This window comes from Phocoena sinus, chromosome 3 (genome assembly GCF_008692025.1).
Source record: "Phocoena sinus isolate mPhoSin1 chromosome 3, mPhoSin1.pri, whole genome shotgun sequence".
Classification (NCBI taxonomy): Eukaryota; Metazoa; Chordata; class Mammalia; order Artiodactyla; family Phocoenidae; genus Phocoena; species Phocoena sinus.
The window spans coordinates 54485688-54507389 of NC_045765.1; the positions used below are offsets into that span (position 1 = coordinate 54485688).

Below are 21702 nucleotides of genomic sequence, written 5' to 3' on the forward strand. Positions count from 1 at the left end.
GATCCCACATGCCGCGGAGCGGCTGGGCCGGTGAGCCATGGCCGCTGAGCCTGCGCGTCCGGAGTCTGTGCTCCGTAATGGGAGAGGCCACAACAGTGAGAGGCCCGCGTACCGCAAAAAAAAAAAAAAAAAAGAAAAACTTACTGATGGGAGGTTTTGTCTTAACCAAAGGTTAATTTCTTACTTTAATTATTTTTTTAAAGAAGTCAATAATTTTGAACTCTGAAAAATAGAACATTTATAGAATAAATAAGAAAATTTACAGGAATGAGGGTCACTTGATTCATCGATGTATGTGTGCTTCTAACTTCTGTTTTTATACTTCTCTACTCCTTTAGAATGATTCTAGGGTCAAAGTCTCTTCATATTCTGATTTTAAGGGTTACATTTCTTATACAGCATGAATTAAAATGTAATGAGTTAATCTATCCACCCACAATAGCAATGTTCAATGTAAGCTACTATCTGGAGTCAAAATAAGTTTATCATTGATTAATCATCTCAACACAAGGCAATGATATAAACTAAATTCCATTACTGTTAATGAGCAATTTTAACCAGGTAATAACATAAATGTCCCAATACAAATCTCCAATAATGAATGAAAAGTAGTGTAGTTAAATTATATCCTGTCAAACAATAGGAACTTGCTTTGCCAAGCAACTCAATAGGGCTATAGCCTCTAAAACTTCAGTTGGATAAGAATCACCTGGAATGCTTGTTAAAATGCAAATTTGCCAATACCTCTTATTTCAGAAACTTAAGGTGGTGTCTGGAAAGCAGAATGTTCAATAAGAACCCCAGATATTGCTAAAGCAGTTAGCATTGTCAGGCCTGAGGATAGGCTGACCATAAAAACCAGTTTGCCTGAAATATGCTCTATGTTTGTCTGTGGTCTTGTATACATTTGTATAGTGCCCCTTTCACTCTCAAAAGTGTCTGAGATCGAGTCATAACTTAGTTAGCCCTATCTAGAAAGTACAGTTAACAGACTGGCATAGGGGAGCTTCATTATTGGTCTCATGATTCTGGCTTGAATTGAGCAATGAAGTGTCTTCCAAGCTCTCACCTCGCTATTTTGGACTTCCCAGCTGTTTTTAATCCTGAATTTCCTGAATCCCAGTGTGCTCATGCTTCCTGATGACCCAAAAGATAAATTCATTACTAAGATGTTCACTGATCTTCTGAAAATTTGCATACAATGATAGCCCATATTCTGGGAGAGAATAAAGATTAGTATAAGGGACTATATTACCAATTATATCAATGCAGCCATCAATAATAAAGAGTAAAATGTTTAATTATAAAATGCGTAGTAAGTACTTAATGAATAATACTAGTTCTAAGATACTAGAGGAATGGTGGCAGTTTTTTGGGGGGGAAGCAAATGACACTTCTAGCATCCCTTAATCCATATAACATAATCAAATACCTGGGCCCAAGTACAAGTGGCATATGGAACCTGAAAAAGTACAAGGACAGAGATATTTGAAGGTATAAGTCTGGATTTAAGGTGAGTTGTGCCAACAGACATAGGTTTTATGACAAGAGTTCAGAGAATATTCAAGCTTTGCAAGAAATAAAATGGGAAAAAAATAGATTGCTTTGTAGCATAAACCAAACATGTGTCGTTTGGAGAGAAACAAAGTACTGAAATATTTAAGTGATTTCTACTTGCATGTGCCTGGTTACATTGTGGCTCTATTCTCAAGTCCACTCTGACTTGCTCTGTTGAATTTTCAATTAAGAAATGCCTTGTAAAATACCTGACATGATAAAAAATAAAATAAAACCCCTGAGTAGAAATATAAAACACATTACAAAAATGCAATGTAAGAATAAAGGAAGTTTTTAAGATATAAATTAGAAAACAAAACGAATGCTTGGACTAAAGATAGAGTGTGGAGAACCACCAATTTGAAACTTGCAAACCATAATCCAGGAAATGTAAGTTTAGTGACTTTAAAGGTGCACAATCTCATCTCCAGATTTCTGTCTTTTGGAATACTGAGAGAAAAAGTAAATTCTCATGTAAACTGGTCAAGTTCCAGACAACAATTTCAAGAGAATTCAAAGTGTGAAATATGGGTATATCTTTAATGCCCCAGCATTATATTACTAACAGAAAATTTCAATAAAAGGAGAAAGTCTTCTTCAGGAAAGAAAGTACCTTTCAGGAAGTATTTTCTTCAATATCAGATAAAACATGAATTTCAAAAAAATTTCTATGCGTAGAAAAGATTCTCAATCAACATTTTCTTATGATCTACACTGTCAGACAATGGATAGAAACATATTTTGAACAAGTGGGAATAAGAGTTATATTTGAAACAATTATTGTCAACATTAAATTCCTAAAGTAAAGCAACTGTTTTCTAGGTATATTGGAAGTTGCTTATTGAAGTTACAGACACTAACTAGTGCTGACCGCTGTGTCTCCAGAAAGGTAGGAAACTATAAGTTGACAAGGTAAGAGTGACTGCATATTATCTGCTATGGGGTTGTTTAAAAACAATATAATTAGACTAAACTACCATGCTTACTTTAGAAATAAATTATCATTTGATAGAGTGGTGTTGCAGTTAATGTGTAATGACTCAATTTGTTTTCACCTAATAGTTTTCAGGTCGGTGGCAGCAATTAATCAGGAATTCAATATGACTCCCACAACAGGTTTTAAATAAAATGGATTCAGCTCTAATAAATGTCTGTTCAGTGTATGGTTTATAATAATTCTCAACTAGAAGTCGAAGCAAAAGTCAGTTACAAAGTTAAGGTTCACTTTCCGGAAATAAAATTAAACATCCTGGCAGAACTAGAAAAAATTGGATAAAAATTATTTTAAAGTATCTTATAGGATAATTAAAATATTTTGCAAGACTAAAAGAATACATACATAAAAAAACAAAATATTAGAGCAACCCACCTTCCCAGAGGAGTCCAAAGAAGCTTGTAGGTCTCCAGTTGCATCTACAGATCCAGGACACGGAGGTAGGCTGGGGCTGAAGGCCATGAGATCTGCCTTGGGCGGACCATCCCCAGAGCACACCCGCTGCCGCCTCTGCTGCGAGTAAGACCAGCTCCCCACCGCGCTGGAGCACACCAGCGTGCGCTTCCCGGGCCCGCACGCGCCCTCGCTGGGCGGCGCCGAGCACCGCAGCGCCGTGTACAGCAGCAGCGTGAGCACCAACAGGCTGGACACCGCGCAGATGGCGATGATCAGGTACACGTTCACATCCACCAGAGCGGCCTCCGCGCCAGCGGCGCCCGTCGACGCCCGCGTAGAGGCCTTGGGCGCCTGGCCGCTGTCCTCCAGCGACAGCAGCACGGTGGCCGTGGCCGTCAGCGCCGGCTCGCCGTGGTCCTTCACCAGCACCAGCAGGCGCTGGCGCGGCGCGTCCGCCTCGTCCAGGGCGCGCGTCGTGCTGATTTCGCCCGTGTACAGCCCCACGCGGAACGGGCTGTGCGCGCCACCCGCCGCCGGCTGCAGCTCGTACGACAGCCACGCGTTATAGCCCGAGTCCGCGTCCACCGCGCGCACCTTCGCCACCACGTGGCCCGCGCCCACCGACCGTGCCACCAGCTGGCTCAGTGAGCCCGCCCCGCCGCCCGGCCCGGGCAGCAGCAGCGCGGGCGCATTGTCGTTCTCGTCCAGCACGAACACCTGCAGCGTCACGTTGCTGCCCAGAGGCGGCACGCCCGCGTCGCGCGCGCTCACCTGGAACTGCAGCAGCTCCAGCTCCTCGTGGTCCAGCGGCTGCAGCGCATACACCTTGCCGCTCTCCGCGTGCACCGACACGTAGCTCGACAGCGCTCGCTCGCCCACCCGCCGCTCCACCAGCGAGTAGGACACCAGCGCGTTCTCCTGCGCGTCCGCGTCCCGAGCCGACACCGTGAAGATGTGGCAGCCGGGAGGGTTGTTCTCCTTCACCAGCACCGTGTACTCGGGCTGCGCGAACGCGGGCGCGTTGTCGTTCACGTCGGCCACCTCCACGGACACGCTGGCTGTGGCTGACAGGGAAGGCGAGCCCCCGTCCCTCGCGGTCACCACCACTTCATAGTTTGCCACCCTCTCGCGGTCCAGGGCGCTGTCCAGCACCAGCGAGTAGTAATTCTTGAAGGTGGACACCAGTTTGAAGGGGACATGAGGCATCACGGAACAGGTCACCTGTCCATTTGCACCTTCGTCTCGGTCAATAACGCTGATCAGGGCAATGATTGTCCCCAGCTGTGCGTCCTCTTTGACAGGGAGCCAGAGCGTTTTGATAATCAACTCTGGAGCAAAGTCGTTAGTGTCCACAACTTCCACAAGAACTGTACAGTGACCAGCCAGGGCTGGAAGGCCTTTATCGATCGCCTCCACTGGAATTTTGTAAGCTTTACTTTCTTCAAAATCTATATGTCCTATTGTTATAATCTTCCCACTTAGGGAGTCTATGTAGAACTTAAATTTTATATCTGGAGAAACGTCACTAGAGAATGAGTAAATAATATCACCATTCAAGCCTTCGTCTAAATCTGAGGCGTTGAGTTTAATTACGAACGTTGCATTGGGAACGTTTTCTGGTAATTTCACCGCATAGAGTGTTCTGTCGAAAGCTGGGGCGTTGTCATTGGCGTCCAGCACTTTGACGAGAAACTGAACTGTGCCAGTCAGCTCAGGTTTGCCTCTGTCAGTGGCCGTGAGCACTAAATGAAGTTCCGGAGATTCTTCCCTGTCTAAAGGTTTTCGTAATACAAGTCCCAGAGGCTTTACCTGTTGGTCGGTGGTTGGTACGTCCAGAGAGAAATAATCATTGGAGCTCAGCCTGTAAGTCAACAGAGCGTTCTCCCCGATATCTGCATCGGAGGCGCCCTCTAGTGGAAACCGAGAGTCAAGCGGCCTGGATTCCGCGATAAACAGATTCCTTTGTGTTCCGGGGAACACAGGAGGATTGTCGTTAATGTCCTTCACCTCCACCTCCACGTGGAACACCTGCAGCGGCCGGTCCACGATCACCTCCAGGTGGATGCTGCACTCCGCACTCCGCCCGCACAGCTCCTCCCGGTCGATCCGAGAATTTACAAACAAAACGCCATTCTGCAGATTTACCTCCAGAAGGTCCCCGCGGCCTTTGGAATCCAACTGGAACAAGCGGGGCACCATCTCCGCCAGCTCCAGCCTTAGGTCCTGGGCGATGTGGCCCACGAAGGTGCCGTGTTTGGCCTCCTCCAGGACTGAGTAGTGGACCTGGCTGCTCCCGGTTTCCCAGGCTGTGAGAATGATAAACAGTAGCAGTAGATTCCGGTCCCCTTGGTCGCCTCGACTTGAGTACAACATTTCAAATACTCGATCTTTTTTATAGTTAGCGAAAAATTTTTCAAAACTAGGGGAAATCTTCTGATTCCTTCAGTCCCATCCTGCTGTGTTCGTCACTGTTCTGCCCTAGGATACTATAAAAGACCGGACTGTCTTTCCAAAGCCTAAAAGATGGCTTTGAATCAGAGAATTTCTCAGCCGAGAGTGACATCACGTGGCCCCAAAAGTAAGTACATATTCTATGAATAAACATTTCGCCATTATCCTGCAAAGTTTTGTTTCATTCTCTGAATTTTTTCTTAATCGTTGATGAAATAGAGAAGGACATTTCTCTTGTTGGAAGCATTCATGTGGAATAAGTGCAGCTAAATGTTTAGTATAAACCAAAACTGTGGCTTTCTGTTACCTGAGGAAACTAAACTCTCCACACAATTTAAAAAAAATCACAGAAATGAAGTGAGAATTAAAATTATCAGTTAAACAACCAGGGATTTTAAATTGGAAAATTCTTTTGTTCTGTAATTCAGGATCTCCCACATACGTAGACTTAGGATTCTGCCTAGAAGAATTCGATGACTCACTGTTCCTAGGGTCTCTAGGAGACCAGAAATCTACTGATGAAAAAGAAACTTGCTCATGTCTGAAAAAAAATAAATCTAGAAAACTGAGCAACAAATTGAAGTATTTTCTTAAGTAATTTTATGAATTGAATATATGTAAAATATTTAAATATAAGTAAGAATTTGCTTTAATATATTTTGTAGGGAGAAACTAGTCTATATTTTTCTCTTTATTAGAATTAATGTGATTTCTTTTCAGAAATGTGTTGCATTCCTATATCTATATAGTTGCATTTTTCCAAGCCTTAATACTTATGAATATCTTTTTACAATCCCCAATATAGTTTACATTATGTCTTTTCATAATACATACATTTTAATTTCATTATTGTTCATCCTTAGTACTTAGGACAATTTCTGTTTTTAAAGTTATGCTTGGGATTTTTCCTTCTTAGTATCTATTTAACAAGGAAAGCTCATTTGTGAACTACTCTCATTCTAAACTGCATGTAGATTAATTACATCTAGATTTTAGTGCTTTTAAAGAGTAAAGGCAAAATTATCAGTTTATGGTACCATTAATGCTCCTGTATATCTATCTTTTCTTTCATATTCTTACAGCTACCTGCCTAAGAAACGTTTTTAACTAATTGCTCCTATCCTTAATTATTGCAGTACCTTCCTAGATTGTCTTTCCATCCAATCTTCTGAAACACAGTGCTGAATTTTTTTGCTCAAGATCTTTTGATAGTTCCCAATTTACTTCTGAAGAATCCAAATTCTTTAATGTACTACTCAGAGTTACTTAGTCTAGTACTCAGAATCAAGAGATATTTTCATATTACTTTTTCTGACTTTATTCTATGTGAAACATATGTTTTAACCACAGTGGACTATTCCGTGTTTCCAGTCATATAGAGGCTTTTGTGTGTCTTCAAGTTTGCTTAATTTTCTCCTTCACAGAATTATTCATTATTCTCAATATTCTCTCAGGGTAACTTACCCTTTTAAAAACCATTGAAAACACCATGCCTCTTCAAGTGTTCCTTCAGAAAGACAAATAGGGAGTGATTTTCCTTCAACCCCAGCTTTGCTTTTGGGCCTGTTATAATTTATATCTTGTCTTTCATTGTATGAACCATATATTTATTTTATCTCAAACGTTTTGATGTCAGAGGCTGGGTTTTGGTAATTCAGTGGTCCCTGGCATGCTAACATGGTCTTGGAATCCCCTGAGGGTCCTACTAATGATTAATGAAGACTGATGACTATATTTTAAAAGTTATTCTGTAACACTTTCTATATAAATGGTCTACTTCCATGGTTAACAGGCAGTAACTACTACTAACTTTTAAATCATCATCAAAACATACGGTGTACTTATTTTTGAGGAAGGGAAAACACCATTAATGGAAAAGAACAAAGATTTCAAACACCTACTCAGACCTCTAAATGATCTGAAGCAACTTATAAGTATGAAAAAAGACATTACTGTCAACACAAGATAGTCTAAACTTTCCCTGAGGAGACTTTATCTAGATAAATTTCTAGATTCCAAAAGGTTTTCCACATCCACAATGGTAATTGGACTTCCCAAAACTGGTGAAACTGACTTTTAGATGAGTTTTTTAATTCTATCACAAAGAATTCAAAATATTGACACATTGTAGGTTAACCTGAAAATAACTTCACAAAAGATAACTTTTACATAAAATAAGAGTAATATAGAAGGCCATAATGACTTTCTAACATTTTAGTTTTTCTTTTTCCAGTTATTAACTCCTTGAACTCTTTTGAATAATAACTAAATTTTGTTATGCACATAGTATTTGACAGACATTTTATAAGCAACTTATAAATATTAACTTACTTGATACAAAAATTCTATGCAATAGAATTTATATTCATCATGCTTAGAATGTGAAACCAAGGAATTGAAATAACAAATGCTTTATCAAAGGCTATATGAACAAAAACTGGAAGAGGTGGAGTTTTAATCCAGGAAGCTCCAGAATCCACAGTATTTAATAACTGAGCTCTGGTACCTTTCAAGTTAGGAAATATTTAATAGCTAAAATCATTACCATTCACCTGAAACTAATACGAAATTGTTAATCAACTATATACACCCATATAAAATAAAACGTTAAAAATAAACAAATAAAACCATTAACATAGAAGAGTGCAAAGTGTTAAAATACAGATTAGATTTTGACTCCATCTTTGTGATAAGCACACCCCTAAAATGAAATTCGAATATCAATTAGAGAGTTGTAGGAACACAGAACTAAAATTATCGAAATGATGAGAGTTGTCAAATAAATGGTAGGTGATGGAAAGTGTCTTGTTTCTTTTATTTTTAAGTGTCTTATTTCTAATTAAGGAATTTTTAAAAACCAATTAAACATTTAGGAGAAATGAGTAATTAAAGTTATATCCAAAAATCAGGTAGGCATAGACAGAATAGAAAATCTAAGTGTACCATCACTTTCATAAGGGAGAAACTCCACATTTGATTCAAACAGTACAGTAAAGATAAGCATATTTTAAAAATACACAGCCATTGGCGCAGTGGTTGAGAGCCCGCCTGCCGATGCAGGGGGATGCAGGGGACACGGGTTCGTGCCCCGGTCCGGGAAGATCCCACATGCCGCGGAGCAGCTGGGCCGGTGAGCCATGGCCTCTGAGCCTGCGCGTGCGGAGCCTGTGCTCCGCAACGGGAGAGGCCACAACAGTGAGAGGCCCGCGTACCGCAAAAAAACCAAAAACAAAAAGAAAAAAACACAGCCATTAAAGTTAAGGATTAAAATTATTTCTTTCATGTAATGTGCTTTTAATAGCCAAATAAAATTTAGGCACTGAAGGTATTGTGAGAAATATAAAATAAGCCACAAAATAATACTAGTTTCAGGTTACTTACAGGTGAGCAAAGGAAATAAAATGTCATACATTTCTGGTCATAAATGTTAAAGAAATTAAGAAATATATTAATAACAAATTAAAAATTGAGCGTTCCAGAAACCATTCATTCCATCCCATTAAGTTCCACCATTCTCTCCAAAGGAATATGCTCAAAATCTATGACCAACTAACATCAAGCCAGGTCAAACAGTTACAAGAAGCAAAGATTTAAAAAAGACAAGAAGAACAAAAAAATGAAAAGATTAAAAAAATAATAATAAGCATTCTTGGATTCTCAAAGTTTTACTGTACAAAACTAAAAATGTTAACTTGAATTAATGAGTCCTAATCATCCTGCATATTCTGTGTAATAAAGATTTATAAATTAATCATTTGAACAGCAAGAATGAAATTAATAGTTTTTCTAATCAAATTATTTTTCTAAATCATATATAAAATATGTTTAAATGTGAAATATTCTTCCATAATATTCCAACTATCTACAAAGGGCTGATAGTATTTTCCTCACTATTAATCATTAGAAGTAAGATTTTTATCAGATTAAAAGAAATTAGTTACTATACATAGATCCTCCAAAAATGTTGTTATTGACATGACTAAAAAAGTATCTGATAATAAAGCACATATCTTGAAATAGTACAATGTTCTATTTGATATTCTGTTGAAAGGAATATTAAATATTTGTTCACTTTTGGATTTATTTTTATCTGGTCTATAATAAATTTGGTAAGAAAGTGAAAACATGCAAATTTTGAAGAGAAATTATTCTGTACTTTATTACTAAACTGCTTAAAATACCAATAAACACTATATACATGTAGTATATATAGTAATATGTTTCTCTAAACCTATGTAACAGACCCTAAGAGAGAGAAGTAAATAAAATGGATGGGCTCTGATCTTAAAGTAAAAGTAATCCCCAGAAAATATGTAAATATTATCGAAACGTAGTATATGAAGTAAGGTTAAAACTACATACAATGAAAAATAAATGCTATTTGGAGGAATGTATATAAACAGCTTGTTGTTAGGGTTCAGAAAGTTAGGTATTACAAAGAATAAAATCGTATTCAGTAAGAAGAAATTTATCCAAGAAAAATTTGAATTTCAGTAGAAACCCAACACATGGAGAATGGTTAATGTCTGATGGCACTGAGAAACAGCGATTAAATTCGCCATATACACGTGTATCAAATCATCATGTTTTATACCTTAAACATACTCAATGCTATTCACCAAATATATCACAATAAATCTGGGGGGAAAAACGATTAATTTTAAATACTTTTAAACCACAGTAACGTTTGTATACTGAAGTGTGAAAACGTGCTGTATATTATAAAAAGGAAAATAAATGTGAAATACTATAAATTATAAAATTCCGTCTTAAATATTTTAATATCAGTTTAAATGGACCTACCTCCGTGCAATGATCAACATCTTGCAGTTTGCCCGCGTTTTCTGAACCTAAGAACGGAGGGAGGCTGGGGCTGAAGGCCATGAGATCTGCTTTGGGCGGCCCCTCCCCAGAGCACACCCTCTGCCGCCTCTGCTGCGAGTAAGACCAGCTCCCCACCGCGCTGGAGCACACCAGCGTGGGCTTCCCGGGCCCGCACGCGCCCTCGCTGGGCGGCGCCGAGCACCGCAGCGCCGTGTACAGCAGCAGCGTGAGCACCAACAGGCTGGACACCGTGCAGATGGCGATGATCAGGTACACGTTCACATCCACCAGAGCGGCCTCCGCGCCAGCGGCGCCCGTCGACGCCCGCGAAGAGGCCTTGGGCGCCTGGCCGCTGTCCTCCAGCGACAGCAGCACGGTGGCCGTGGCCGTCAGCGCCGGCTCGCCGTGGTCCTTCACCAGCACCAGCAGGCGCTGGCGCGGCGCGTCCGCCTCGTCCAGGGCGCGCGTCGTGCTGATCTCGCCTGTGTACAGCCCCACGCGGAACGGGCTGCGCGCGCCACCCGCCGCCGGCTGCAGCTCGTACGACAGCCACGCGTTATAGCCCGAGTCCGCGTCCACCGCGCGCACCTTCGCCACCACGAGGCCCGCGCCCACCGACCGAGCCACGAGCTGACTCAGCGCTCCCGCCCCGCCGCCCGGCCCGGGCAGCAGCAGCGCGGGTGCGTTGTCGTTCTCGTCCAGCACGAACACCTGCAGCGTCACGTTGCTGCCCAGAGGCGGCACGCCCGCGTCGTGCGCGCTCACCTGGAACTGCAGCAGCTCCAGCTCCTCGTGGTCCAGCGGCTGCAGCGCGTACACCTTGCCGCTCTCCGCGTGCACCGACACGTAGCTCGACAGCGCTCGCTCGCCCACCCGCCGCTCCACCAGCGAGTAGGACACCAGCGCGTTCTTCTGCGCGTCCGCGTCCCGCGCCGACACCGTGAAGATGTGGCAGCCGGGCGGGTTGTTCTCCTTCACCAACACCGTGTACTCGGGGTGCGCGAACGCGGGCGCGTTGTCGTTCACGTCGGCCACCTCCACGGACACGCTGGCTGTTACTGACAGAGAAGGCAAGCCCCCGTCCCTCGCGGTCACCACCACCTCATAGTTGGCCACAGTCTCGCGATCCAAGGCGCTGTCCAGAACCAGCGAATAGTAATTCTTGAAGGTGGACACCAGTTTGAAGGGGACCTGGGGCGTTAATGAGCAGGTCACCTGCCCATTGGCACCAGAATCTTGGTCAGACACATTAATCAAGATGATAACTGTGCCGGGCTGAGCATCTTCTGAGATAGGAAGCGACAGGGAAGTGACAGTCAACTCTGGAGCATTGTCATTAGCGTCCAAAACTTCCACAAGAACTGTACAGTGACCAGCCAGGGGTGGGAGGCCTTTATCGATCGCCTCTACTGGAATTTTGTAAGCTTTACTTTCTTCAAAATCTATATGTCCTATTGTTATAATCTTCCCACTTAGGGAGTCTATGTAGAACTTAAATTTTATATCTGGAGAAACGTCACTAGAGAATGAGTAAATAATATCACCATTCAAGCCTTCGTCTAAATCTGAGGCGTTGAGTTTAATTACGAACGTTGCATTGGGAACGTTTTCTGGTAATTTCACCGCATAGAGTGTTCTGTCGAAAGCTGGGGCGTTGTCATTGGCGTCCAGCACTTTGACGAGAAACTGAACTGTGCCAGTCAGCTCAGGTTTGCCTCTGTCAGTGGCCGTGAGCACTAAATGAAGTTCCGGAGATTCTTCCCTGTCTAAAGGTTTTCGTAATACAAGTCCCAGGGGCTTTACCTGTTGGTCGGTGGTTGGTACGTCCAGAGAGAAATAATCATTGGAGCTCAGCCTGTAAGTCAACAGAGCGTTCTCCCCGATATCTGCATCGGAGGCGCCCTCTAGTGGAAACCGAGAGTCAAGCGGCCTGGATTCCGCGATAAACAGATTCCTTTGTGTTCCGGGGAACACAGGAGGATTGTCGTTAATGTCCTTCACCTCCACCTCCACGTGGAACACCTGCAGCGGCCGGTCCACGATCACCTCCAGGTGGATGCTGCACTCCACGCTCCGCCCGCACAGCTCCTCCCGGTCGATCCGAGAATTCACAAACAAAATGCCATTCTGCAGATTTACCTCCAGAAGGTCCCCGCGGCCTTTGGACGCCACCCGGAACAGGCGCGGCACCATCTCCGCCAGCTCCAGCCCCAGGTCCTGGGCGATGTGGCCCACGAAGGTGCCATGTTTGACCTCCTCCGGGACCCAGTAGTGGACCTGGCCGCTCCCGGTCTCCCAGGCTATGAGAATTATAAAAAATAGCAGTAGATGCCGGTTCCCCGAGCCGCCTAGATTTGAGTACATTTCAAATTATTGGTATTTTATTCTAAACTGCGTAACTTGTCGCAAAACTTAGAGGAATCTTCTTATCCCGTCTTTATTATCCTGATAGGCTCGCCATTGTTCAACCTCCGGGTACTGAAACAGAGTGGAGACTCTTTCCGATGTGAAAAGGGATGACTTAGTTTTGTCTTGAATTAAGAGAATTTCATGGTAAAGAGCGACATCATGTGGCCCAAAAAGTAAGTACGAATTACAAAAATTAACTTTATATTAATAAGGTGCAAAGTTTTATTTCAATCTCTGAATTTCTACAAATATTTGTTAAAGTGTAGGACAACATTTCTCATGCTGGCTGAAGGCATTCTTAGGAGATTTCACTTCTGGATGTTTAGTGTGACCATAATTGTAGTTCTCAAGCCTTGAAAATATGTTTTTCCACAAAGTTTTAAAATAAAGATAAAAATGCAAGTGACAAATAAAATTATGTTAGCAACCCTAAGTTTTAAAATCCTCTCTTCAGAGTCCAGGAAGCTCCATTTTCTTAGATTTCTGTTAAGGAAACTCCTGGTCTCTCTAGGGACCCAGGATCTCAAGAATCTAGTGGAAGGAAAACTTAGAAAAGTTGTTTTTAGGAAGCAAGAAATATTAGCAACTAATTCATATACTTGTCTTAAGAAAGTACAATAAGGGAAGGTTTAGGGTATCTTTGAAAAGGAAGAATTTGTATTAAGTGCATTTTGCGAGGACGAAGTATTCTGAATTTCTCTTTTCATCAGAATTTACATGTTCTGTTTCAGGATTTCATGGTTCTCATATCTTTTTTCCTTTCATTCTTTCTAAGCCTCATGTTTTATGAATATCCACCTGTTTTTACAATCTCCAACATGATTTAGATTATTTATTTTATAATATATGTTTATTTCATCAGCTAAATGTTGGTACTCAACTGTCCTTTAGTTAAAGCAGTCCTTTAATCAAGCTTGGGGTGTTTTATCCTTTTTAGTTCTACTTAACAGAGCAAGTTTTTTTTAATGTTTCACATCCATTTTCCCAACTGCAAATAAAATAATTAACGTCTGTATGCTATGGCTTTCCAAGTTTAATATCTGCCTAAATGAGTTTTAAATAATGCTGCTATCCTGAATTATTGCAATAGCTTCTTATTGCGTCATCTTGTCACAACTCCATTTATCCTTCTCTTAATCCTGGCAGTCATCTTCCTGAAAAACACCTTTTATTCCTATGGATTCACTCTTTTTGATAGCTGTCCAATGATGTGAGAGGTGAGTCAAAATTTCTTAGTCAAGTACTCAAATGACCCAAGAGATTTTTCTCATATTACTTTTCCTGCTTTATCTCATACTCTTTCCTATAGGAACTATATGTTTTAACCAAAACAGACTTCCCTGTGTCCAGGCACATTTGGGGTTTTCTGTGTACTTTACTTAAGTTCCTCTGTTGCCAAGAATACTGGTTATACTCAATATTCTCCCAAAGGAAACTTTTCCATTTAAAAACCACTAAAATGTCAAAACTCTTGAAGGACTCCTTCAACAAGGGAAAAAGGTGGATATTTCTGTTCAATAAAATCACAGTGATTTACATCTCTTGTATCTCTTATAATATTCTGCCTCTAAGATGGTTATATTTATGTATGACAGATATCTTTATTTTTCTATAAACTTCTTGAAGCCAGGGGCTGGTTCTTGTTAATTCAATCATTCTTGACACAGCATCATGTTCTTAGAGACCATCCTAGAATATTTTTTAAATGTTTACTCAAGAGTGATGCCTATGGTTCTTCTCTATTTCCTAAGAAAGCATACTATTTTTATGGTTGTTAGGTATTTATACAAATGACACTCTTTATTGATTATACAATAGTCTATTTGTCACTTTTAAGTATGTGTTTAAAAACTATTGTGTGGGGCTTCCCTGGTGGCGCAGTGGTTAAGAATCCGCCTGCCAATGCAGGGTACACGGGTTCAAGCCCTGGTCCGGGAAGATTCCACATTCCGCGGAGCAACTAAGCCTGTGCACCACAACTACTGAAGCCCGTGCGCCTGGAGCCTGTGCTCCGCAACAAGAGAAGCCACCGCAGTGAGAAGCCCGCGCGCTGCAATGAAGAGTAGCCCCCGTTCGCCTCAATTAGAGAAAGCCCGCATGCAGCAACGAAGACCCAAAGCCACCAAAAAAACCCAAAACAAAACTATTGTGTGCTTACTTATTTTTAAAAATCAGAAACACTACCAATGGTTTCCACCATTTCAAAAAATAGAAAATGAAAATATTGGGGAGCACAAACCCCAGTTCAGTCCTCTGATGGACCCTGGACAACTTGTAAATGTAGGAAAATATGTCATTCCAGTTTAAGGTAGTCTAATACTTCCTAGGAAAACATGGACAACACAAAAAGTTAAAATCACCTTCAGCAAAGCACCAAAGGCTCAGCAGCTTAAATGTATTTTTTAAATCCAAAATGCTTTTCCACTGCCAAAATCTTAATTCAATTTTCAACATAGAAAAAATGGATCAAAATTTTCTTCAGTGGCATTCAAAATGTTAGAGACATCTTGGATTAATTAAAATACATCTTAAATTAATTATTTATAGGGAGGTCATAAATAGCCTTTACATAAAAAAAAAATATAGAAGCCATAATGATGACCTTCTGACATTTTAGATTTTCCTATTCCTCTTCAGAATATGAATAGCCAAATTGATCAAGCTCTTACTATTTAGCTAATACTATCATAAGCACTTTATAAGTATCAACTTACTAAGTACTTCAGCATTTACCTGTGATAGGTATTACTATTTATCATCCCAGCTTTACAGGTGGAAAACTGAAAAATGAGAGGTTAAGCAAGGCTGCACAGAACAAAATTGGTAGGGGGGAATTTAGGCAAGGAAGGATGGCTTCAAAACTCACAACAATAAACACTATTCTCTGCTTCCTGCATGTAAAGAAACAGTGAAGAGTTTAAATCATAATACAGAGTGAATAATGAAAGCATTAAATTAGAAGAAATAGTTCTATGAAAGGAACCCACCAAATAAAAATCAAACATAAATAAGTGATTTGCAGTGTTTGAGAGTTCAATGCAGATTTTACATGAATGTACTTGGGCAAAGTTCACATTCTGTTGAATTACTATTTGTCTGATATTTGAATCCCTGATAAGCTGAGCAATAACCATAGGTGTCTCATGGTAGTTGTAAGAGGGTGAAATTTTCCCATTCACTTCTTCAACCCAATCAGAAGTATTCAGTCTGATAACTAATACTATGTACTTTGTCTCTAAATGGTTTAAAAGGCCAACAGTAAATAAGCACTACAGACTCTTGGACTCTTGGAATCACCAGGCCCCAAAAGGAATCTAGATTAAGATATGATGAACAGGGTCCTTAAACAAAGTGGATAACTTGAAAGTGTTGGTGAAACAGAAGCATTAAAAAAAAAAAAAGGCAGAAAGAAAGGAAGGAAGCTGAAAGGATAAAAATGTAATAAAGTGACATTGAAATGTCAATATATTATTTAAAAATGAGTAACTGTGAAATAACCCTCCTGAAGTTCAAATGGAAAGTAATGAAATCTCTACAACATTAATAAGAAAAAAAATACTACCAGTGCAAATTTTTAAATGCATCACAAATGAATGTATCCAATGAAATTTTGAGTTTCAAGACAAAAATCTTGAGGTGTAGAATGATATTAATAACGTCTGATTCCACTTTAAGTCAGCATTAATAAACAAAAGAGATCATAATGATTAACAAAAAGGAAAAGACGTATATAATGTAATTATTCAAATTTTTCAAAAAAAAGAGAGTGTAAATATAAACTGAAGGAAAACAATTATAACATTTCAAAATAAATATTAACTGGTAATTATGAAAATTCAGACTTACTTTGGAAAGCCGATCACCATTTAAATCCTGAAGCTCGCCCATATCCACCACTACTGGACAAGCTGGAAGGCTGGGGCTGAAGGCCATGAGGTCGGTCTTGGGCGGCCTCTCCCCAGAGCACACCCGCTGCCGCCTCTGCTGCGAGTAAGACCAGCTCCCCACCGCGCTGGAGTACACCAGCGTGGGCTTCCCGGGCCCGCGCGCGCCCTCGCTGGGCAGCGCCGAGCACCGCAGCGCCGTGTACAGCAGCAGCGTGAGCACCAACAAGCTGGACACCGCGCAGATGGCGATGATTAGGTACACGTTCACATCCACTAACGCCGTCTCCGCTCCAGCGGCGCCGGTCGAAGCCCGCGAAGAGGCCTTGGGCGCCTGGCCGCTGTCCTCCAGCGACAGCAGCACGGTGGCCGTGGCCGTCAGCGCCGGCTCGCCGTGGTCCTTCACCAGCACCAGCAGGCGCTGGCGCGGAGCGTCGACCTCGTCCAGGGCGCGCGTCGTGCTGATCTCGCCCGTGTACAGCCCCACGCGGAACGGGCTGCGCTCGCCACCCGCCGCAGGCTGCAGCTCGTACGACAGCCACGCGTTATAGCCCGAGTCCGCGTCCACCGCGCGCACCTTCGCCACCACGTGGCCCGCGCCCACCGACCGAGCCACCAGCTGGCTCAGTGCGCCCGCCCCACCGCCCGTCCCGGGCAGCAGCAGTGCGGGTGCGTTGTCGTTCTCGTCCAGCACGAACACCTGCAGCGTCACGTTGCTGCCCAGAGGCGGCACGCCCGCGTCGCGCGCGCTCACCTGGAACTGCAGCAGCTCCAGCTCCTCGTGGTCCAGCGGCTGCAGCGCGTACACCTTGCCGCTCTCCGCGTGCACCGACACGTAGCTCGACAGCGCTCGCTCGCCCACCCGCCGCTCCACCAGCGAGTAGGACACCAGCGCGTTCTCCTGAGCGTCCGCGTCCCGCGCCGACACCGTGAAGATGTGGCAGCCGGGAGGGTTGTTCTCCTTCACGAACACCGTGTACTCGGGCTGCGCGAACGCGGGCGCGTTGTCGTTCACGTCGGCCACCTCCACGGACACGCTGGCTGTGGCCGACAGGGAAGGCGAGCCCCCGTCCCTCGCAGTCACCACCACCTCATAGTTGGCCACACTCTCGCGATCCAAGGCGCTGTCCAGCACCAGCGAATAGTAATTCTTGAAGGTGGACACCAGTTTGAAGGGAACATGGGGCGTCAGAGAGCAGGTCACCTGCCCGTTGGCACCTGAGTCGAGATCGGACACGCTAATTAGGGCAATGACAGTGCCGAAATGAGCGTCCTCTCGGACAGGCAAGGATAAGGAAGTCAGTGCAATCTGAGGGACATTATCATTTTTATCCAAAACTTTCACCAAGATGGTGCAATGACCAGCCATGGGTGGGTGGCCTTTGTCTGTCGCATCAATACGGATTTTGTATAAATTTATATTTTCAAAATCTAAATTCCCTTGAATTACTATTTCTCCAGTATTTGGATCTATTCTAAACTGGTTACTAACCATGGATGGAACAAGACTATTAAAAGAGTATGAAAACTCCCCATTCGCTCCTTCATCCCTATCAGAAGCATTCAGTCTCATAACTATTGTTCCGTTATCTGAGTTTTCAAATACTTTTGCTTCATACTCTGACTGTCCAAAACTGGGAGCATTGTCATTCACATCCAGTACGGTGACCAGCAGCTGAACAGTGGCAGTGAGCTCAGGTTTGCCTTGGTCAGTAGCCATGAGGAATAAGTTATGTTCGGGCGCTTCCTCTCTGTCCAACGATTTCCTTAACACGAGCCCAATTTGTGTACTGTCATCACTGTTTGTTTTCACATCTAACGCGAAGTTTTCGTTGGAACTGAGCTTGTAGGTTAAGACAGAATTTGAGCCCACATCTGCATCCGACGCGCCCTCTAGTGGAAACGACGAATCTGGCAGCCTAGATTCGGAAATCAACACTCTTTGTTCCTTTACCGGGAACACAGGCGGGTTGTCGTTAATGTCCTTCACCTCCACCTCCACATGGAACACCTGCAGCGGCCGGTTCACGATCACCTCCAGGTGGATGCTGCACTCCACGCTCCGCCCGCACAGCTCCTCCCGGTCGATCCGAGAATTCACAAACAAAATGCCATTCTGCAGATTTACCTCCAGAAGGTCCCCGCGGCCTTTGGACGCCACCCGGAACAGGCGCGGCACCAGCTCCGTCAGCTCCAGCCCCAGGTCCTGGGCGATGCGGCCCACGAAGGTGCCGTGTTTGGCCTCCTCTGGGACGGAGTAGCGGACCTGGCCGCTCCCCGCCTCCCAGGCTGCAAGGAGCAGAAGCGAGAGAAGCAAACACCGGGATCTCAGTCGGCCTTCAGGTGTAATAAGCATTTCAAATACTTGCTGGTTTAGTTCCATCAGGAAATCTTGTCTAGGCATTAAGATGAAATATTGTATGATCCCGAGTCTGTTAATTCAGTTCTTCTGCGCCTGCCATCATTCAACACTCGTGGAAGGATGCAGTAACGGGAGCAATGGACTTGAATAACAGCTAGTGTAACTTCACGGTAGACAGCGACATCATGCGGCTCGAAAGGGTAAGTAATGACTTCACAACGAAGCTACGCTATAGTTCTTGAAGTTAAAGATATAGATATTTATATTACATATATATGTTTTGCCTTATTTTAATAGTAAATCTCCTCATGTTTGTAATTTGCAGGGTCAGTTTATCTCGTCTGTTTTCTTTTATTAGTTTAGAGTAGTGTAAGGGTTCGAAATACTCATAGTGAAACAACTTTCCTCCCAATAAAGGAAAAACTGTATCAGCCATTTTAGAAAGCTTAAGTGTGATATGAACCAGGCTTGGGAATTAGAAGTGCAAACTATCCTACATATTTGCATAGAGAAGAAACATGTGCATGTATTTCTGTCACAGAATATATTATTATATTTTGAGAAAAGAGTGTAATTTTAAATTAGCAAGTTTTACCCAAATTTTTAAAACCTTATAGATTATCAAAGTCCATTCTTTCTTTGTTGAGTGAACATCAACTACTCCTAATAATGTTTTTTAATTTAATAATGGAGGCTGAAAATTTTAGCACATATTCCTTACAACATTTCTTAATTTCTCTGCAGCTTATGTTAGTCCTCCCCCTCAAAATATTTTCCTTCTTGTGGAATTTCTACTTATACTTCTCCATCTTGTGGAATTTCTACCTATTGTGCTTTGCCGCTCTGATCCTTCTGCTGCTCCTAAATGACCTTATCCGTTTCTTTCTACCTCAACCTCTTATATGCTTTTATTTGTGTTCTCATCCCCTTCCAACATTTCAGACAAGACTTCTATTGAAGCTATTCCCAAACTCACATCTTTCTCCGCCTTTTCAATGGTTATAATTGTCATTTTTAGCCATACATGCTGATGACTCCTAGAAAATAATTTGATTACAATTTAAAGATTATGAAGATAAATCATTAATACCCCCCAAATTCAAACCCTTAAATTCACCTTTTATTTAATGGCATGAACATTCTACATGTCACCTATATCAATTTTTTATTACTCCATCTCCCTTACCTGCCCTATTCAAAGTTGGCCTATAGTCCATCTGTCCATCTGTCTTTTCACATACCACCATATTTATCTTCATGGGTACAGCTTTTATTGGATTGCACTAAACAAATAAATCCCAAGATGTTAGAATCACTTCTATGTGACCTGAGATATGGTCACAAGCCAACATTTCCAGTGTTATTTTCAACTACTCTCCAATATTCTATTTTGCAGACAACATAGATCACTTGCTTTCCTTCTTCCGCAATACAACCTTTGTTCAATTTTTTTAAAATTACCTCCATCTTTACCTGTAAGAATGCTCCACTCATATCAAAGTCATGCCAAAATATCATCTTACCATGAATTCATCCTTAATGTCATCAACTGTAGGTAATTAAACTCTTTCTCAAAAGGAGACAATGAAAGTTATTAAAAAGAATTTTCAAACAGACACTTGCCAACACTCACCCTTCTGCACAATTCTGATATACTTGTAAAATCCTCACAGACAACTGTAATACAAAGTACCCCCCAACATGAGAACATTTTACATAACTTACATGACAACATCTTAAAATAACTAACCTAGATCTATCCTGATAAGTAGTAGTCCTTATCGCTTTCTATTACACTTATTTTGAGTAAACAAAGAGTTCATTTGACAACCAATAATAAGCCCCCAAATAAAAGGTTCCTTTGCTAACAGGAAGAAAGGCCTTGACAAAAGATATATTGGGGGCTTCCCTGGTGGTGCAGTGGTTGAGAGTCCACCTGCCGCTGCAGGGGACACGGGTTCGTGTCCCGGTCCGGGAGGATCCCACATGCGGCAGAATGGCTGGGCCTGTGAGCCACGGCCGCTGGGCCTGCCCATCCGGAGCCTGTGCTCCGCAGCGGGAGAGGCCACAACGGTGAGAGGCCCGCGTACTGGAAAAAAAAAAAAAAAAAAGATATATTGGCCTACAGTCTTGTTAGTTGAAGGTTTTCTATAGTGGTTAAGGTATTTCATAAATTGCTGCCCTACGTGAAGAACAGTGGCCTCTCCCGCCGCGGAGCAACAGGCCCCGGACGCGCAGGCTCAGCGGCCATGGCTCACGGGCCCAGCCGCTCCGCGGCACGCGGGATCCTCCCACACCGGGGCACGAACCCGTGTCCCCCGCATCGGCAGGCGGACTCTCAACCACTGCGCCACCAGGGAAGCCCTGAATATCAACTTTTAAATTAGTTAATTGAAGTATCAAATCTGTCTTTCTATTGAAGTTCCTAGCAATTTCCAGAAGGTTGGTAATATAGTCCAATTAACTGAAACAGTTGCAATAATTCTATTTATTGGCTCCAAGTAGAAAATTATACAATGTTACTGAAATCATATATGCAATTTCCTTTCCATTGGAAAAGGAAAATACTGGTCTCCTCATAAGAAACATCTTATATTTTTGTTTATTTATTTACTCAAACAGTTCATCTAATCAAGGGAGAGGACTGTGTGAGAAAAAAGTTTAGTCAATCCGTGAAAATCTTCCTCGCCCAGCAAAGAAAATTCTCAGTTATAAATAGTTTATATTTCAAAACTAAATTACTTGATTTATTTAACTTGATTTTTAAAAAGCTGACAACTGTTACCTACAAATTTACACAGTGGTGAGAATGCCCTCTCCATTTA

General features: G+C 42.4%; 4 protein-coding genes across 4 annotated transcripts in view; all 4 read right to left on the reverse strand.

The window, feature by feature from the left end:
- The window catches only part of LOC116750459 (protocadherin alpha-C2), a 159156-nt gene that overhangs the window by 123935 nt on the left and 13519 nt on the right, over window positions 1-21702 (reverse strand). The gene's annotated exons all lie outside the window — the stretch shown is intronic.
- LOC116750513 (protocadherin alpha-9-like) lies at window positions 1397-5323 on the reverse strand. The gene is made up of 2 exons (XM_032625247.1): window positions 2897-5323; window positions 1397-1462 (listed from the first exon to the last, which is right to left on the reverse strand). Exons 1-2 carry the CDS (start codon window positions 5318-5320, stop codon window positions 1397-1399), a joined length of 2490 nt encoding a protein of 829 aa, XP_032481138.1. The 5' UTR covers window positions 5321-5323.
- On the reverse strand, window positions 10196-12586 carry LOC116750462 (protocadherin alpha-7-like; the record flags this gene model as incomplete). Its single annotated transcript, XM_032625140.1, has 1 exon — window positions 10196-12586. A coding segment is annotated over exon 1 (2391 nt), but the record flags the coding sequence as incomplete, so codon positions are not given.
- LOC116750514 (protocadherin alpha-6-like) lies at window positions 14945-18898 on the reverse strand. The gene is made up of 2 exons (XM_032625248.1): window positions 16452-18898; window positions 14945-14954 (listed from the first exon to the last, which is right to left on the reverse strand). Exons 1-2 carry the CDS (start codon window positions 18896-18898, stop codon window positions 14945-14947), a joined length of 2457 nt encoding a protein of 818 aa, XP_032481139.1.

Coding starts and splice junctions, on each gene's coding strand:
- LOC116750513 (XM_032625247.1), bottom strand. CDS start 5,320: ATGTTGTACTCAAGTCGAGGCGACCAAGGGGACCGGAATCTACTGCTA. Junction 1,463..2,896: donor CTAATATTTTGTTTTTTTAT/GTATGTATTCTT, acceptor GTACTTTTTCAG/GTTCCATATGCCACTTGTAC.
- LOC116750514 (XM_032625248.1), bottom strand. CDS start 18,898: ATGGAACTAAACCAGCAAGTATTTGAAATGCTTATTACACCTGAAGGC.